General features: G+C 41.2%; 1 protein-coding gene across 8 annotated transcripts in view; it reads right to left on the reverse strand.

Annotated features, from left to right (window-relative positions):
• The window catches only part of Dnm3 (dynamin 3), a 478,966-nt gene that overhangs the window by 73,005 nt on the left and 386,537 nt on the right, over nucleotides 1–19,424 (reverse strand). For 2 of the 8 annotated variants that reach the window (XM_063272017.1, XM_063272016.1), the window contains one exon: nucleotides 1–14,503. This exon is cut by the window's left edge and continues 22,224 nt beyond it. The exons of the other annotated variants lie outside the window; for them this stretch is intronic. In XM_063272017.1, the coding sequence (XP_063128087.1) occupies nucleotides 14,360–14,503 (144 nt within the window). In that variant the 3' untranslated portion in view covers nucleotides 1–14,359. The remainder of the gene's footprint in view (nucleotides 14,504–19,424) is intronic. 8 annotated transcript variants of the gene reach the window in all.

The raw sequence follows: 19,424 nt of genomic DNA on the forward strand, positions 1-19,424 counted from the left end.
TCGCCATGACATGCTCAGCTTGCTTTTATGTACAACCCAGGACCACCTGTCTTATGTGGCACTACCCATAGTGGGTTGGGCATTTCCACACTGATCATTAATAATAATAATAATAATAATAATAATAATAACAACAACAACAACAACAGTCCACAGATATGCCCACAGTCTAGTCTGATGAAACTAATTCATTAGTTCAGTCTTCCTCTTTCCAGGTTACTCCACTTTGTGTCAAGTTGACAAAAAATAGCTAGCACAAGTAGTAAAAGAATTATAGTAAACTTTTTTGGTATGCATATGTATATACGTACGTGTCTGTTCATATATAAGTATGGACACATGTGTGTCATGATGTTATCTATGTAGGTCAGAGACATCTTTGGGTGTTGGTCCTCACCTTCCTCACCAACTTGTTTGGTTTTATAGATGATCCACAGGCAGGGATTTGACCTCTTGCCATCAGGGCTGGGGATGGGTCAATAGTAGGGTATTTGAACACTGTGCCAAGGGAGGACTGGGGCACAAGGCATCCTGAATGGGAGAGCCAAGTCATTACTTGGTAATAGGAAGTCCAGCTGATGGCCATCATGAGCCTGCAAGTGCATTTGAAACCAGAAGGTATTTGGAGAATGGGGATGGCAATAGGAGTCAGAGTAGCTTAATGGTCCAAAATCATGTATGAAGCTTTCAGAGAGCGTCAAAGACATGACAGCAAGCAAGCAAGTTCTCCACCCCCCAACACACACACACACACACACACACACACACACACACACACACACACACACACACACACACACGGAGAGGCAGAGGATATTGAAGTAGCCAGTACTGCCTGAGAATTTACTTTGTTCCCACACTGTATTTTACACAGTTTCTACACATTTCACAAGCATAGCTCAGTTAAATCTGTGAGGCAGGGGATGCCATCTAGATTTATTTAACGCATGAAGACAGGAACTCGGCATGAGTCACACAAAGTCACTGAGCTATTCAGTGGCAGAGCTACGATTTGACCTCAGATTACCTGCTTAAACCCTGCACTCCTGTATGCTGTTCAGAAGAGTTGATCAGGTCTTAATCAATGTCCTGTTGCTGTGAGGAGAAACCATGGTCATAGTGACTGTTATAAAGGAAGACATTTGATTGGGGACTGGCTTAGTTTAGAGGTTTAGTCCATTATTGTCATGGCAGGAAGCATGGCTGCATGCAGCCAGATACGGTGCTAGAGAGTAGCTGAGAGTTCTGTCTACATTCTGACCTACAGGCAGCACGTGCAGAGAGAAGGAGACACTGGGCCTGGCTTGAGCATTTGAAACCCCAAAGCCCATCGCTTGTGACACACTTCCTCCAACAAAGCCACACCTACTCCAATAAGGCCACACCTCCTGATAGTGCCACTAGGTATGAACCTATGGGGGCCATTTTCAAACCATCACAGCATGTTTGCAGTTCAAAGAGGCAAACTGAACAACAGAGACATTTTTCACTTTGGAGAAAGACAAATGATTAAACTGTAAATATGAAATAAGAAGATTTAAGGAAATAAATTAATATAGCCTATTGTTAAGTAAGACCTAAAGCGACTAAGTAAGTTATAACTCTAAGAAAAGAGATTTGCTGACATAACCAAATCCTTACAATTAGTATTGATAGTTACAGAAATTCTACTACATGAATCATATATATGTATAGATAATATGTAATTATAAAAGCCCTATAATTACTATTCACTTTGATACTTTCAACTTCTACATAATCCTAAGGAAATCATCAGAAATGCAGATGAGATATGCACAAAGTTGTACATGTTAAATTTGAGTATGTTAATTAGATTGAAATAGAACACACATAAACATGCATGCATGTGCACACATACACCCCAAGAGGAGCACACTCAAACCTTACTCTAGATTAAATCCTGAAAGTGCCACTGATTTGATATGTGACCGATTGGTTGACTCCCCGCATGGAACCTAATGGTCTTCGTTTCTGAAGGGAGAGAATAGCATTTCCTCACACTAGGCATTCCCATCAGCAGACTATTGGAATTTTAGAAAGGATAATTCTTTACTATGTGGAGCTATCCTCTTGTGCTTATAGGATGGTCAACAGAGTCTCTGGTCTCTGTCCACTAGAGTAATACCACCAGTCCAGTTGGGACAATTCACTATGTCTCCACACACTGCCAGATATACCTACAGACAATTGCTTCCTTATAATAGCATCAGGATTTGACTTAAATGAAAGATACTTAGGGCAAAAAGAAGGAATCATTTTTTTTTGTAATGAGGAAATGAGGTTAAAAAAGGACACACACACACACTTACTTCTCTATAAAGATATTTCTTTTTACCTGGGTAAAGTCAGTAACAGAATTGAGAATAAACGTCCAAGAGCAGGGAAGTAAAGACGGAGTCTCCGCACAGTTCTAAAAAGATACTGAAGAGATGGCCTTGGCCAAGGGGAGGACCATCCTGGAGGCAAGAGTACAGAAGGGGAGGCTAAAGAGATAAAGATGTAACCCTGAAGGTTTTCCTCTGTAGGACATGTTATTACCACTGTTTTAGAAACACACACACACACACACACACACACACACACACACACACACACACCAGTTCTTTTTATTCCCATATTATAGCCTGAACTAAGAATAAAGGAAAATGGGACTTAAGTTCCATGTCCTGAAAACAACCCAACGAAAACCTAGTCATCTCCATTGCACTAGCCATGACAAATGATGGATGATGAAACACACAACTTTCCATGTACATCAGACAACTGGTGGGAGTAATTTCAAGTAAGTCAATTATGTTGAACAGGCCAGTGTCTGCTTTTTTTTGTTCTGCCTCAGCCTCCCTATTTCTCCTTTCTGTCCCTTCCCTTGACTTCTCTCCTTCATGCTACCACCCCAAACCATCATCCTTGGTCTATGCACAGACTCACGGTTCCCAACTAATTGTTTCACAAGTATCTTTATTATATACCAAGTTCTAGGTATATAATAAGTTAACAGAACTATAGAGGGTAAGACTTGTCTTCACGAGTGTGAAAGACAGTTGAGAAGACAGAGGACAGCCAAGCTAACTTATAAACATTATCAGTTGATGGAACAACATGGTGACTACCAGTGTAGAAAGTCCTGTTTTGATCTAAATCTAAGACTCACTATTCCATGATTGGACTTACAATTTTAAACACTGCCTTTTTGCTGCATGAGAGGCCTTCCTACTTGTTAGGCTGTTGTAACAGACTGTCTTTATTAAGGACCAATCCTTGGACCACAGTAACCTTTTTATATATGCATGCTGACCACTTGCAGTCTATAAATCTATAGTGGCATATGAGTGTTAAACTAGTTTCCCTTCTGTGACCCATCAGAGTCATAATCCTCTTGGTATTTTGTGTGAATTAGAAATGTGAAAGTGTTAGTGGCCTTCCTAAGCTTGGCTGCTATAGCAGACTTCAGGAATTCTGTGACATTTGAAGGAAGTAAAAACATAAAGAATTTACTGCTTCGCTTGAAAAGTTGACCTCTGGTTGAGCTGAGCAAGTCATTGTGGATAGCATTATCTTGCAGCCCCGTCTCAACTGTCCAGGCTACATTAAAGATGTTCAAATAAATGACTGGTGAAGAATACACTTTGCGTCTTAGTAAGAATCGCTATCTGTCTGGTGACCCATGAGCTGGGCTGCTGAGCCTCCTGGAAAGTAAAGAGCGATGGTGAAGGCTGGAAGATTAGAACAGGTTTTCTTGATAAAAATTCAGACATTTGCTGCTCCTTCATGTGTCTATTTTTATAGTGTGTTCTGATGCTCAAATGCAGAAAAGTTGTAATATTTTTTTCCTCTTTTCATGGAATACTAATTTTGAAGTAGGCTTTTAGTGGAAGCACATAAAAGTTATCCAAATTTACAAAAATTGCTTTTTTCCCCTCATTTAATAGAAGACACGTGTTCATAAAACATGTTGGTAAAGGCGGTTCCTTATAACGTTCGTAGACCTTGACCCTTAAATCCTCATGCAAGTATGTCCGCCCGAGTGGGAAATTTTGTAGGGTTTTTGTCATACTTTCCAAGACAAAAATAACCAAACAAAGGGTGGGTCATGGAGTAGGGAGGTGGCTCATTAGTTAAATTGCTTGCTTTGCAAGCAAGTAAAAGCTTGAGTTCAGATCCACTGCACCCATTACAGCCTGGGTAACCCAGCAACTAGGGGAGGAGGCATGCAGACAGGTAGAACCTAGACGAGTGCTAGACAGCCAGCCCAACCTACCTGAGAGTGTCAGGTTCATTGAGAGACCTTGTCTCAAAAGTAAGGTAGAGTAGATTGAGGAAGGCACCTAATATTGGCCTCTGGCCTCCACTGGCGAGCCCGCCTGCGAATGTGCACACACCACATACACCATGCACAAACATGTTAAAAAAAATCAGATTACTCTCATACGAAATAGGCACTGTAGCATGACGCTACGGTAGCATGCGGCATGGGCTGCAGTCAGAGTTCACAGTCTAAACAAATTATGGTTCTTTCATCAATTCTACAAGAACTCACCTACAGATATGCAGCCATGAACAATGGCTTCCTGATAATCCTCAGATAATGTGTATTACTATAGCGTATGGGCATGAATGGCACAGCCATCGTGAACAATGGCACTTTTAACAGGTAGAGATCTGGAATTTAAGGAAGAGTGATTGGACCAGAATGGGGAGGGGGAGACTTTGAACCCTGGAACCTGGGGATTTGAAACAATGACACTATTGATACCCGGAGCCAAGGAGGAGCTGCAACCTTTCTGACTTACAAAGGGGCCTTTCATGGCCTTTCAGTGAGGAGAATAACATATCTGTACAGGCGGGATTAAAGGTGGAAGCCTGCATAATCATTGCAAAATATCTGTAATCAGCAGGATTGCATGCTAATGGCAAGTCTGCTGTCTCAGACACTCTTCTACTGGTATCTTGACTTCGATTTCGTTTCCCACAGTCATCTTCGACTTCCTCTAGACAGTCTATTTTCTTAAGAACTTGAATTCTTGTGTTACATATTTTCCTTCCTGGATATTCGGTTTTAAAAAATATTTTTATTTCTCCTCACCAGCCTCCATTTAAATAACACCCATTTACATTTGTTTATGCCTTTTTAAAAACCTTTAAAAGTTGTGCAAAAGGCAGTTATCACAGGAAAATGAGAACGTGACACATGAGTAAACATTGAGGATAGCCGGAGCTAGATGGAGAAACCGTTTCAAAGGGTGGCGGGGGTGAACCCTAATGAAATAGCTTCTCAATTTCTGTACACAAACACATTCAACCCATCTAAAGAGTTCAAAGCAAAGGAGACTTGTGTTTTTCAGGAGCACATCTTTAGTTCTCTTATTTCTTGTGAAAAAAAAAAAACTACATTTCTGCATACATATACATTTTAATTTACTTCCCAGCATTCTATGTAACCAATTATCTTTGAGGGCCATTGGTGTTTTTTTTTAAACACTGGTGATTGTGAACAATGTGGCAAAAGAGTTTCAGACACGTTCTTTGAGAGAAATATTGGAAAAAAATCATAAAAATAATAAATGTTTAGGAGAGGCAGAGCTGGCCACGAAGGTCTAAAGCCTAATCCCAGCATTTAGCATGCATCACGAACTGGCTTCCAGGCAGACTATCCAGTCTGCCTCAGGAAGGACACCGGGACACCTGCTTCCTCACCAGCTGTCAAGACCATCTGTCTTAGGGTTAGTGTTGCTGTGTTGAAACACCATGACCAAAAACAAGTTGGAGAGGAAAGGGCCTATGTGGCTTCTCACTGTAGTTTACCATTGAAGGAAATATGAGGGGAAACTCAAAGCAGGGCAAGGACCTGGAGGAAGGGGCTGCTGCAGAGGTCATGGAGGAATGCTGACCCCTGGCTTGCTCAGCCTGCTTTCCTATAGAACCCAGGACCACCAGCCCATGGGTGGCCCTCCCAACAATGGGCTGGGCTTTCCTATGTCACTAATTAAGAGAATACATATATAGGCCCTGTCGACAGCCAAATCTTATGGAGGTATTTTCTTAACTGGGGCTCCCTTCTATTCAATGACTCCAGCTGTGTCGAGTTGATAGAAAGGTAGCTGACACACCATTCCTTCCAGTACCTTCAAACCTGAAAGCTCAGTGTTGATATCTGACCATTTAAACACACAATTCTTGGTTGGAAAAAGTTGTTTGAACCCTACATATAGTGGTTATTTTATTACTGGCCCCAAGTGAACATTCTATTGATTTGACTAAATTTTCTTTTTCCTGGAGAGTATGATTTTATTATTAAAAGTATCCTCTTTATTTTAAAATAAATTGAAAAGAAATAATTCAGGATATTTAACTCTCATGTATGCTACAAATAGTTTACTACTTGCTTTTTTACCTTTTAATTGTCTTTTTTCCTTCGTACATGTATACATATAAGAACTTATATTTTCATTATTTCTAAATGTATGATTTTTTTCCTTTATATTAACTTATTTCCTTTCCCAAAGTTGCTTCGTTCTCTCTTGTGAAGACTTACTTATGTGTATGAGTGTTTTACAACCATGTATGTCTGTGCACCATATGCATGCCTGGTACCTGCGGAGGTCAAAAGAGGGTCTCACATTCTCTGGAAAGTAGGGTTATGGAGAGTTGTGAACACCATGTGAGTATTTGGGAATCAAAGTATTACATTCTCTGAAGGAAAAGCCAGTGCTCTCTTAACCACTGAACCATCTCTTCACCCTCCTCCTTTCCTGAAGTTTTTAGTTGCTGTCCTTTATTAAAGGTAATCCTTGTACTCACTCTGGCTTTCTCTCCCTAGTGATATGGTTACATCCTGCCATAGTTCCTGCCTCTTATTTTCATCCGTGTTATACTTCAAACAGTGTTGTGATGAGTCCTCATCTCTGTTTGCATACATTTTGGTGTGTATTTCTCATGCCGGTAGATAGGTTATTTACATTTAAAATCTGCTAGACAGTTTTACTTCACCTTTTGAACATCTTAAAAACCGAAGGTTTGATACAATCCTGTGTTGATCAAGTCTTTGGCTTCATTATATCAGCAGTTCAGATTGTTACTATTCTTAGCAAAAGGCAGATTTAAAATTAAGTTTAAAAAATTTAAAAATTTAAATTTTTAAGTTAATTCAAAAAGACTTATTTTATGTGCATGTGTGGGTGCTTGTTTGCCTGTCCATATGTGCATGTGCCTCGCAGGTATGTGCCATGTGCCTTGCATGTCCTTATGTGCCATGTGCCTTGCATGTGATTGTGGAGGTCAGATCCACTGGAACTGGAGTTGTGAGCTCCTAATGGAGTTCTGGAAACTGATAACATCAAGTGCTCCTAATCATAGAGTCATCAAGCCTCAGTATATACTGTTTACACAGAATGCTATTACATACTTAATAGACTATAGTCTAGTAGAGATGTAAAGTTTGTATGTATGGGGAAACCAAAAGGTGTATGCAACTCCTCTTATTTTGATGTATGTTTTATTGCAGGGGTTTGGGAGTGAACCTATATTATTTCTAAAGAACACCTTCCGTGAGCCAGGCAGTGAAGGTGCACACCACTTATCCCAGCACTCGGGAGGCAGAGGCAGGCAGATCTCTGTGAGTTCGAGGCTGGCCTGTTTTACAGAGTGAGTTCCAAGACAGCCTGAGCTACCCAGAGAAACTGTGTTTCAAAAAATCAAAAGGAACATCTGCTACCTCTAGTGTCCAGTGGTTTATTAGATATACAGTATCTATACACCTTAGAATCTTATTCTCTGAAGAGGATATTTTTCAGGAATTTCAGTGAATGCAGGCTTTGGAGAGTATGAAGCCCTATGCCTGTACTTATTCTCCAATGCATACAGACCCAGGATAAACTATGAAGTATACACAGTGAGTCACTAGCAAACCAATGAGAGGGTAGAGCCACTATAACGAAATACCTTACTGAAAGATATGTGCAGGTGAGGTGGTCTCTCACAGCCTCTAATTGTGCCCATGTGGACACACTCATACGTTTGTGTGTGGACGCCAGAGACAACATCAGCTGCCATCCTCAGAAATGCTGCTCTCCTTTTGGATGGGATCTTTCTCTGGCTTAGAACTCATCATTTTGTGGTTTGGTCAGCAAGCTACAGGGAACCTTTCATCCTCCTTCCTAACACTGGGATTGCCAACAGACAAACTCATGCCTGGATTTTCTCTTTGGATTTTGGGGATCAAATTCAGGTCCTATGCTTGGTGGCAAACACCCTACCAACTGAACTGTCTCCCCAGACCAACCTTTTTGCACGTAAATGAAGCATTTTATAACTTTCCTTTGGCATACCTGAATTGTGGGTATTATCATTCTTATACTTGAACACACTTTGCAATAAAATGTCAGATAATCTGATAAACTGGGTGGCTAGTAAGTAACTAACAGGAAGTCAGCATACATAGTGTGGATATACTGTATGTATCCAGTGGATACATTGGATAAAGTAGTGACTTATGCACCAGGCAGAAGAGCCTGCTGCTACTCTGTTTTATCTTGCTATATAGAAGGAAATTACTTATTTCTAGAATCTTCCACTTACTATTTTTAGGTTGCTGTTGCCATAGGTAACTGAATTTGAAGATATAAGGGATTGAGTTATATGTATTTTGAATCAAAATTATTATACCAATTGTACCTCTCTTTTTTTGTCCAGAGGATGAGCAAAGACAGTGGGAAAGGTTTTGAACTCTGACTACTATAGTGGTGCTGTGTGATTACTGCATTCTGTAATAACCTCACTAAGGTAAATCAGCCAGAAATATAAATTCCTATTTTCTAAGTTCAAAAAGAATGCTCTTCACAGTGTTAGCCCCAAATTCATGGCCAATGATAAAATGCTTTCAAAATGGGTGTAAAGAACTGCCTTTTGGATGGAGGTGTATCTCAATGGCATGGTGCTTCTCTCACACATCTAGAACCTGTGTTAAATCCCTGGGTCTACTAGGGAAAAAAGATACTTTTATGCTTTGAGAAGGGTTAAAGCATCCCATTCAAAAACTACCATGAATCATACCAAAGAGAGAAAAACATGTCAAAACAGCTCTGATGTCTGAAACATGAATTTTCATTCACTAGAGAGAAGTCATTTTAACTTGAACACATCAGAGAAAATGAAAATACAACAATATGACCTACCGACCCCTCAGAAGCCCGCCTCATCACCCACTACCTTCTTTCTTAGACGAAAGGTTCCCTGAAGCTTGCTGACCAACCTGCCTGACCCAGATGGTGAGCTCCAAGCCAGCGAAAGACCCCACCCAAAAGGAGAACAGCATTTCTGAGGATGGCAGCTGATGTTGTCTAAGTTCTTCAACAATGTCCTGTCTTATATAACTCAAATATAGTCTATTTGACAAGATCAAAACATTCAGGAACATAATAAAAAAAATCTAAATCACGTCTCAAAGTATTCTAGCCCCAACTGGACTGTCCCCTCCTCCAACTGGTTATGATTAACGGTGGTGAACTCATACCCTAGGCATTGATAATTTTCTTCTAATATCATTTGGCCAAACGAAAACAAAACGTTTTGTGGTGTTGCAGTGCTTTGAGAGATGATGGGTTGTCACAGTTACATAGAACTGGAGTAACACTTAGAGACTACTGGGTTTTCATCCCTTCCCTTAAGTTAATGCTATTCTTATTGGCTTAGGCATAAAGCTAGTCAACCAGATGGATGCTCTCTGGAAATCCCAAGGGAATACATTATCAAGCTCCTTAGAAAACTAGGGAAATCATACACATTACTTAAAAAAAAATTTCAATGGAGGAAGGTGTTCTCTAAGCAGCTCAGAGTGTTCTTCCAGCCATCCTCTTGGCTCCTTCAGTCAACCAATAAATATAACACACACTGTCAAGACGACACCACTAGGTCGTGAGGATGGAGTTTCAGTGGCTACCAATGATCTCTCACTGGTGGTAGAAACAACAATAAGGAGCTAACGGCCTCTCATAAGGTAAAGTGAACCAGCTTGATTTCGACATCTATGCTCTTCAATATACATCTTGGTGCCATTCCTGGAGAATTCTATCATGACCAGTAGAAACCAGTTTTACCAAATAGGTAGGTAACCTGATGGATAACCACTTTCCCCCTTGACTGGAGCTGCTCATTCCACCAGACTTGCTGAGAGCATCCGGGGAATCACTGGACCAGGCGTTGTTAAACGTGAAGAAAAGCAGGTGCTTAGCTCTCACTCTCCTTCCTTCCTTTTCTTACACATCAAGGCTCTTTAGTGTGTGGGAAGTTACTGCCTTTCACTGTGCTAGACCTCTGTACAGATACTACACACATAGAATTCTGATTTTGAAATATATTATTCAATTTCTCCTTTTCATATGAAATGTGATCAATCCTGTGCTCCTCCTGGGGAAATATAAGGCTCCTTTAATTTAAAGAGACTGAAGTTAAATAAAACTGAAGTTATTATTTTTTCTTCCAAAGGGTAATAAATGTTTTCCTACAATGTAAAACTTTTAGAAGCATTAATATTGGGTCTAGAATTCTCTACATTTCCATTTGATTTTTGCACCAATATCATTTAAAAAATCACTCACAATTTGTTATGTTTTATTTCTTACATTTAAATTTTTTCTACCTTGAATTCTCCAAATTTAACAAAGATTAGCCAAACTCTTTGATAGAGAAATAATATTTAAAGTTTACTAAATCTATAGAACTGTCCTTTCAGAGAGAAATTAAATTATGTGGGAAATTAAATGTCTTTTCTCTAGGACTGAGCATGGAGACTCAATTTTACCAGAAGACCTCAGGTTTGCAGATGGTATTTCTGGTTGATAATTTCTATTCAGTAAACAAACAAGTTGAACAAACCCAAAACAAGCTCTTTTAACCTTTCTCATGGGCTACCTGCTGTCTGTCCACATTCCCCAAGCTGACTCAGGGCCTGGATTCTGGCCTTCCTGATGAAGACATGAACTCCTGTGGTCATGAGGAACTTGTCTAAGGGGAAAGAGACTCTACCATGAGCAACTTAGAATATCAGTGTGCCAAAGATGAATATTTTCCAAAGGGAAACTAAGTAATACTCAAAAAAATTAGGTTTTTTTCTTCCTTCAGAGTAACTGTGACTTTCTGACAAAAGGAAAATTATGCTTTCCAGGAGAAGTAGTGATGACTATCCAATGAGGAGTTAAGGGTCACTGTTCCATTCTATCACATGCCCATAATGTAAGCTGTATGTGCTTCTCTCATGGGAACTGGTGCTCTACATACGGATGCAGTATGGAGGATGAGCTCCCAAACTGTAAGCATAAATGAAAGACGGATGAGGCAAACCTGTCACCAAGAAAACAAGCGCCAGGGCTGTTCCAAACACCCTGGGTTATGTGTGGGCATGTGGGGGATTCTATGTGGGCATGTGGGGGATTCTATGTGGGTATGTGGGGGATTCCATGTGGGCATGGATGTGGGTATGTGCTACACTTACTGTGTGTAGGGAGGAGAGTTCATTGTACTCCTAAAGAGAGTTCATTAAACAGTTTGCTTTCCTTAGGATCTGGTTAACATCCCCAGTACTAAAATGTCATGCGCTCAGTAAACAGTCAGCCTTCTCCCATCTGAAATGAGCCACACTTCACAGCTGGCTCTCCTATATGGCAGGTATGTTGCCTCAGGGACAACTCAGAGCAGTCGTTCCAACATGAGAAGGGGAAAAGACAGATTCACATTCTCCTTCTAAAGAATCCAGATCTATACTCTGGAGACAGCACAGCTTGGGTTGCAGTGTTTTCCATTTACTCTGAAATTCTAAGCTCCAGGAAAATAGCATACAGATGTGCCGCTTGTGATTCGAGAGACTCCCGTGCCAGAGTCTATGGTCAGGAGGATGACTGCATTTTAAAAGTATTGGTGTATTTTTCATAAACTATCACTTATGCACAGTATAAATAATTAAAAAATAAGGCATGGGGTAATAAAGACCAACCCCACTGAAACATCCATCCTTCGATTACAAATAAAAGCAGTGAGCACCTGTGTTTTTGAGAGACTTACTTTCAACCAGCTTCCCCCACACTATTTACCAGATATTCATGCTGTATGCGGTTGACTGTGGAGGCCCTGGGCAGGGGCTTCAGCCCTATTCTAGAAGGTTTAGTGAACAATGGTTTACAATTTTTGAGGTGTGTGTGTGTGTGTGTGTGTGTGTGTGTGTTGGACTATATGTGTACATGTGTGTGGATATGTGTGTATGTATGTATGTGTGCAGGGAGCATATGTACATGTACATGTATACATGAGGAAGTCAAAGGACAACTTCAAACATAATTCCTCAGGTGCCATTCATTTTAGTTTTTGAGACAGAGCCTCTCATTAGCCTGTTTTCAACAGGTAAACTAGGTTCCTGGCCAAAGAGCCCCAGGGATCTACCTGTCTCTATGTCCCTAGTGCTGGGATTACAAATAACACCATGTCCAACTTTTTACACAGGTTCTGGGAATTGAACTCAGGTCTTTGTGCCTGCAAGACAAGCATTTTACAGTCTGAGCTACCCCACCCCAGCCCAATTTTTTTTTTTATATTTTCTCATTCTCTTCATTTAAATGAGTTAAAGAAACAGCAAACTATATCCACTGTAGCATCCATAGTCCAAAAAGGCTTCTTGAAATGAGACATGACAAATGGGTGACTCTTGCCATGGTGTGTGTGTGTGTGTGTGTGTGTGTGTGTGTGTATGTATATATGTATATATGTATTTGTATGTATATATGTATATGTATATGTATGTATGTGTATGTATATATGTGTGTATGTGTGTATGTATATGTGTATGTGTGTGTGTGTGTGTGTGTGTGTGTGTGTTCGTGTGTGTGATTTTATAAACACTTAAGCCTGCATGAACTGCTTGAGAAAGAGATAAGCATGGATGCTCCTTTAGTGAGCAGAGTTAGCACTCTCCAAATGTCAGCAGCTGGCTCCCTAGTAGTGTACCCACAGTTAATGCACAGTTAACCCACAGCTAACTGGTCAGATGGATGGTTGGTTGTTTTATTATCAAGTAACATGTACAACATGTGAAGTCCTGGTCAGAGATCTACTGAGATACAAATGAGCAGAAGAAAATACTTATAATTCAAGAACTGAAATAGTAGAAGAATTAAAACAAGAGTTTCACACTTTGTCATTGTCCCTAAGAGTCGTGGTATTAGTTAGAAATACTATCTTTCACTTTGTGGGAGAAGCCTTTAATTTCTTTTAAAGTTACCTGCTATTTCCTTTTAAAAGTGCACTACGAATCATGTGACTTCACCTCTTTCCTTCTTTGCAGATGCTGATTTTGTACATTTCTGGCAATATTTTAACTTTATTAAACAGCATTGCCTGGGTTGTGAGCAGTTATATCAGAGGATAAATTTATGAAGTGACACATTTTTTAGTACCAGCCATCTATGTCAATTTACTCCATAATAACACATTCCATCAAATTAAACTGCGAAATATTTCCCACATTTGTTTTACATTCTATACATATGGCTTATGAATAGCAATTTTGATGAATTCCAGCTGCTTTGGATATGCAGGCCAACCCTTATATAACAGATCCCTTTCAATTCTTATTGTATCCACTGAGGCCCATTTCAAGTGGGCCACCTGGTAGGATAAACGACCGTTACATGACGGAAAAGCAGCACAAAACAAGAAACCCCAAAACAACAATTAAAAGAAAATCAGCCTGCCTACAAGGCTACTTTCCCCAACTATATTATACTTATACTTCTAAGTAAATGGGAAGTAGCATGAAGCTTTTGGGAAAGTTACATGAAAATTATTTAACCAAACTAGCAACCCCAGTGAAGCAGCAATTTCTCACTTATCTATTGTAGCAAGAACATTAAAACAACTTGGGCCGTCCATGTGTGTTGCCGGTCATACGGCCGGCTCAGTCTCCCCTCAACCTCCCCACAGGCTGCCACTTCCACACAGCTGGAACTCATTAAGGATACAGGAGCCAAGTCAAATGGTGACCCCACCCTCCTCCTCCATTTTAAGGCCCCTTCAAAGCCAGTGCACGAATCTAGTTCAGTTTTGCCAACAAAGCGTGCCACACTGCCCTTTAAGGCTCCAGTTTGAGGTTTTTATAACTGTGCGAGCTTTGGTTTGGGGTCAACTCTTCGGCTGCACTGAGATCTATCAGTCTGGCAAAGCCTTTGGTGACAAATCCTCACCATTCCTTTGCTCTTGGAGTTGGTCTTTTTCTTTTGAGCGACCCCTTTGACATGTCCCATAACCACCTCTGAAAACGTAACTTATTTCCCTCCCAAAAGGCCAAAGCAGAGCAGCCTCAGTGGCCATGTAGTGGCCAGTAGAGGGTGGCCATCCCAACATGCAGAGAATCACGCTTGTCAAGAGGCATGCAGGAGTAGGGGCTGGGAGACAGGAGAGACAAAGAGCTGCAACGGGGCAGAGGACTTACTTTGTTGCTCCCCTGTGCGTGCAGCCACAAGGAAGGAAAAAAAGAGAGAAATATGTTAAATACAAATTGATTTCAAAATTATGAGGTTTTTCTTGCTATGTCAGAATCCAAGTGAATAACTGAACCTTTTGATAACTTCGTGTACATCCAGAGCTCATGCCTAAGTCGGAAAATCCATGTAGGTAGGGAGAGTGAAGTTGTGGTTTTGCAACAGAATGGCGATATTCCCCCCTTCCTTTCTACTCAGAATACTTGGGGTATGGGATCCAAGCCAGAAAGAATTGGTTTGAATTGGTAATAAGTGAACTGCCAGCATAAAAGGCAGAGAAGTTAGTTTGCTGGCATGGCTTTCCTGACAGCCCCTCCTCCAACATGCCAAGTACTGGAAAATTTCATCAGCCATTACTTTTTTTTTTTAAAACAAGCACTGCATCCTTGCTTTCAAAGAAGGTGGAATTAAAATTTTTTTGTTTGCTTTTTTTTTTTTTTTTTTTTTTTTGTTAAAGAAGCAAGTACGAAGGCACGGAGTGGGTGGTTTGGGGCAACGGAGGAAGCAGACCGAGTTACAGTCTCCATTTGAGCCTTTCTTTTCTTTGGTAAGTTATGAGTTTCTGTCTTGGGTTGGCATGGGAAGTCAAGACTGTAGAGTGGGGCTTCGGCCAAAATAAACAGTCCTGCACACTCAGTAACACGGATCTGGAAAGGCTAGTCACAAAAAAAGTAGACATTTCTAAACGCAATACTGTGTATGGAGACGGGGCGGCCAGTGGCAAGTGGCAGCCAATGACTCTGTTGCAAACCGAAGCTGGGAGAGTATGATTTACATCAAACAATTTAACTCACATATGGCCTAAAAAAAATAAAACAGTGATTCATTGCTTCTAGAGAAGCCTGAGTCCTTGCAAGGTCAGCTCCTGTGGGGCAGACGTGATGGGATGTGAGCCCAGGATGGATCTGAGCTTCTCCTCACAGGGGTGCAGAAGAAATGTCTCACTGAGATGTGAGGTTTGCAGAGAACTGTGAGAGAAGTGTGTGCATCCGAGGGAAAGCCCGGAGATGGGACTGGGCCAGCCTAGAGACCTGCCATTAACATGTAGGTTGAGGATATGAGGGGAAAACACAAGGAAACGTTCTGAGAGAGTGGGAAGGTGATGATCCTGGGTTTCCCTGACTTCCATGTCAGCCGCTGACCTTAAGAAAACCATCTCTTCTAGGGACCATTGTAGCAATTGTATTTAACGAGGAAAATATAAAGGCATTGATAAAATCCTATAGAGAGGTTTCTTAAGCACTGTGGGCTGCCACAGTACAACTGTTCGCACACCAGCTTATCAGATGCATAAATAACAACACAAGAATGAATGGAGGAAAAAAAATAAAACAAAACTCCCAAAGGAATTCTTCAGAAAGAGGATGCCAACTGTTCGGTAAGGCAGGAAAGAGCCCACTGGGAATTTTACTGTGGGTAAAAGACCATTTTCACGAACAATGGGATCCCGGTTCTCCTAAGAAGAACAATATTGCTGGAAATACCTCAGACAGATGGAGTTTATTGCATTCCACAGCAGAGCAGCTTTTGATCTAGCAAATCGGTTTCGGGAGTTCAACCAAGTATTTCTCTACGCTCGGGAGTGACTAGCTTCCCCGCTCAGTGCACATGGCTCATGTATGGCAACCATGATGTCACTGTGTAGGATGCCCTGATCCTTAAATAAAAGACACAATGGAAGCAGAGAACGTGGTGTGGCCTGGCCAGTGGCTGTTTGAGTCATTTCCAGTCATCTATTTGGTGACAGCCATGGATGGCAGTTCTGAGTGGAGGATAATTTTTTTTTTTTATTAACTTGAGTATTTCTTATATACATTTCGAGTGTTATTCCCTTTCCCGGTATGTTGTATCTTCATTTTCATTAAATTCTAAAAAGTTTTTAATTTCTTTCTTTATTTCTTCCTTGACCAGGTTATCATTGAGTAGAGCATTGTTCAATTTCCACGTATATGTGGGCATTCTTCCCTTATTGTTATTGAAGACCAGTTTTAGGCCGTGGTGGTCCGATAGCACGCATGGGATTATTTCTATCTTTCTGTACCTGTTGAGGCCCGTTTTTTGACCAATTATATGGTCAATTTTGGAGAAAGTACCATGAGGAGCTGAGAAGAAGGTATATCCTTTTGCTTTAGGATAGAATGTTCTATAAATATCCGTTAAGTCCATTTGGCTCATGACTTCTCTTAGTCTGTCGACATCACTGTTTAATTTCTGTTTCCATGATCTGTCCATTGATGAGAGTGGGGTGTTGAAATCTCCCACTATTATTGTGTGAGGTGTAATGTGTGTTTTGAGCTTTAGTAAGGTTTCTTTTACATATGTAGGTGCCCTTGTATTTGGGGCATAGATATTTAGGATTGAGAGTTCATCTTGGTGGATTTTTCCTTTGATGAATATCAAGTGTCCTTCCTTATCTTTTTTGATGACTTTTAGTTGGAAATTGATTTTATTTGATATTAGAATGGCTACTCCAGCTTGCTTCTTCTGACCATTTGCTTGGAAAGTTGTTTTCCAGCCTTTCACTCTGAGGTAGTGTCTGTCTTTGTCTCTGAGGTGTGTTTCCTGTAGGCAGCAGAATGCAGGGTCCTCGTTGCGTATCCAGTTTGTTAATCTATGTCTTTTTATTGGGGAGTTGAGGCCATTGATATTGAGAGATATTAAGGAATAGTGATTATTGTTTCCCTTTATATTCATATTTGGATGTGAGGTTATGTTTGTGTGCTTTCATTCTCTTTGTTTTGTTGCCAAGACGATTAGTTTCTTGCTTCTTCTAGGGTATAGCTTGCCTCCTTATGTTGGGCTTTACCATTTATTATCCTTTGTAGTGCTGGATTTGTAGAAAGATATTGTGTAAATTTGGTTTTGTCATGGAATATCTTGGTTTCTCCATCAATGTTAATTGAGAGTTTTGCTGGATACAGTAACCTGGGCTGGCATTTGTGTTCTCTTAGGGTCTGTATGACATCAGTCCAGGATCTTCTGGCCTTCATAGTTTCTGGCGAGAAGTCTGGTGTGATTCTGATAGGTCTCCCTTTATATGTTACTTGACCTTTTTCCTTTACTGCTTTTAATATTCTTTCTTTATTTTGTGCGTTTGGTGTTTTGACAATTATGTGACGGGAGGTGTTTCTTTTCTGGTCCAATCTATTTGGAGTTCTGTAGGCTTCTTGTATGTCTATGGGTATCTCTTTTTTTAGGTTAGGGAAGTTTTCTTCTATGATTTTGTTGAAGATATTTACTGGTCCTTTGAGCTGGGAGTCTTCACTCTCTTCTATACCTATTATCCTTAGGTTTGATCTTCTCATTGAGTCCTGGATTTCCTGTATGTTTTGGACCAGTAGCTTTTTCCGCTTTACATTATCTTTGACAGTTGAGTCAATGATTTCTATGGAATCTTCTGCTCCTGAGATTCTCTCTTCCATCTCTTGTATTCTGTTGGTGAAGCTTGTATCTACAGCTCCTTGTCTCTTCTTTTGGTTTTCTATATCCAGGGTTGTTTCCATGTGTTCTTTCTTGATTGCTTCTATTTCCATTTTTAATTCCTTCAACTGTTTGATTGTGTTTTCCTGGAATTCTTTCAGGGATTTTTGCGATTCCTCTCTGTAGGCTTCTACTTGTTTATTAATGTTTTCCTGTGTTTCCCTAAGTGTGTTCATGTCTTTCTTGAAGTCCTCCAGCATCATGATCAAATATGATTTTGAAACTAGATCTTGCTTTTCTGGTGTGTTTGGATATTCCATGTTTGTTTTGGTGGGAGAATTGGGCTCCGATGATGGCATGTAGTCTTGGTTTCTGTTGCTTGGGTTCCTGCGCTTGCCTCTCGCCATCAGATTATCTCTAGTGTTACTTTGTTCTGCTATTTCTGACAGTGGCTAGACTGTCCTATAAGCCTGTGTGTCAGGAGTGCTGTAGACCTGTTTTCCTCTCTTTCAGTCAGTTATGGGGACAGAGTGTTCTGCTTTCGGGCGTGTAGTTTTTCCTCTCTACAGGTCTTCAGCTGTTCCTGTGGGCCTGTGTCTTGAGTTCACCAGGCAGCTTTCTTGCAGCAGAAAATTTGGTCTTACCTGTGGTCCCGAGGCTCAAGTTCGCTCGTGGGGTGCTGCCCAGGGGCTCTCTGCAGGGGCAGCAACCAGGAAGACCTGTGCCGCCCCTTCCGGGAGCTTCAGTGCACCAGGGTTCCAGATGGTCTTTGGCTTTTTCCTCTGGCGTCCGAGATGTGTGTGCAGGGAGCAGTCTCTTCTGGTTTCCCAGGCTTGTCTTCCTCTCTGAAGGTTTAGCTCTCCCTCCCACGGGATTTGGGTGCAGAGAACTGTTTATCCGGTCTGTTTCTTTCAGGTTCCGGTGGTGTCTCAGGCCGGTGTCCTGCCGCTCCTGGGCCCTCCCCTACGGGAGCCCAGAGGCCTTATACAGTTTCCTCTTGGGCCAGGGATGTGGGCAGGGGTGAGCAGTGTTGGTGGTCTCTTCCGCTCTGCAGCCTCAGGAGTGCCCACCTGACCAGGCGGTTGGGTCTCTCTCTCACCAGGTCTGGGAGCAGAGAGCTGCCAGGATAATGTTTTATAATGCTCTCCACTACTCTTGTTGACAGTAGCTTATGTCTAAATCCTTGAAAGTGTTTTTCCATGGAAGGATAACTAAGACCTTTGGAATTGGACACACAGCTGCTCAAAGTAGTGCTTGTAGTGGGGTGTCAGACCCTCCCACTCCTACACAGGCTGTTGGCTACAAGGTTCTCCCTGTATCTCTCAGTTTCTACCTGCTACAGGGCCCTCCTGACTGGCATACATCACCCCCTACTCTATCTCCCCCACCCCACCCTTCCTTATATAATCCATTTATTTTGGTGACCTGGTCTTTTCGTCAACTCTCTTGGCCAGTCTCTTGGCC

This window comes from Rattus norvegicus, chromosome 13 (genome assembly GCF_036323735.1).
Source record: "Rattus norvegicus strain BN/NHsdMcwi chromosome 13, GRCr8, whole genome shotgun sequence".
NCBI lineage: Eukaryota > Metazoa > Chordata > Mammalia > Rodentia > Muridae > Rattus > Rattus norvegicus.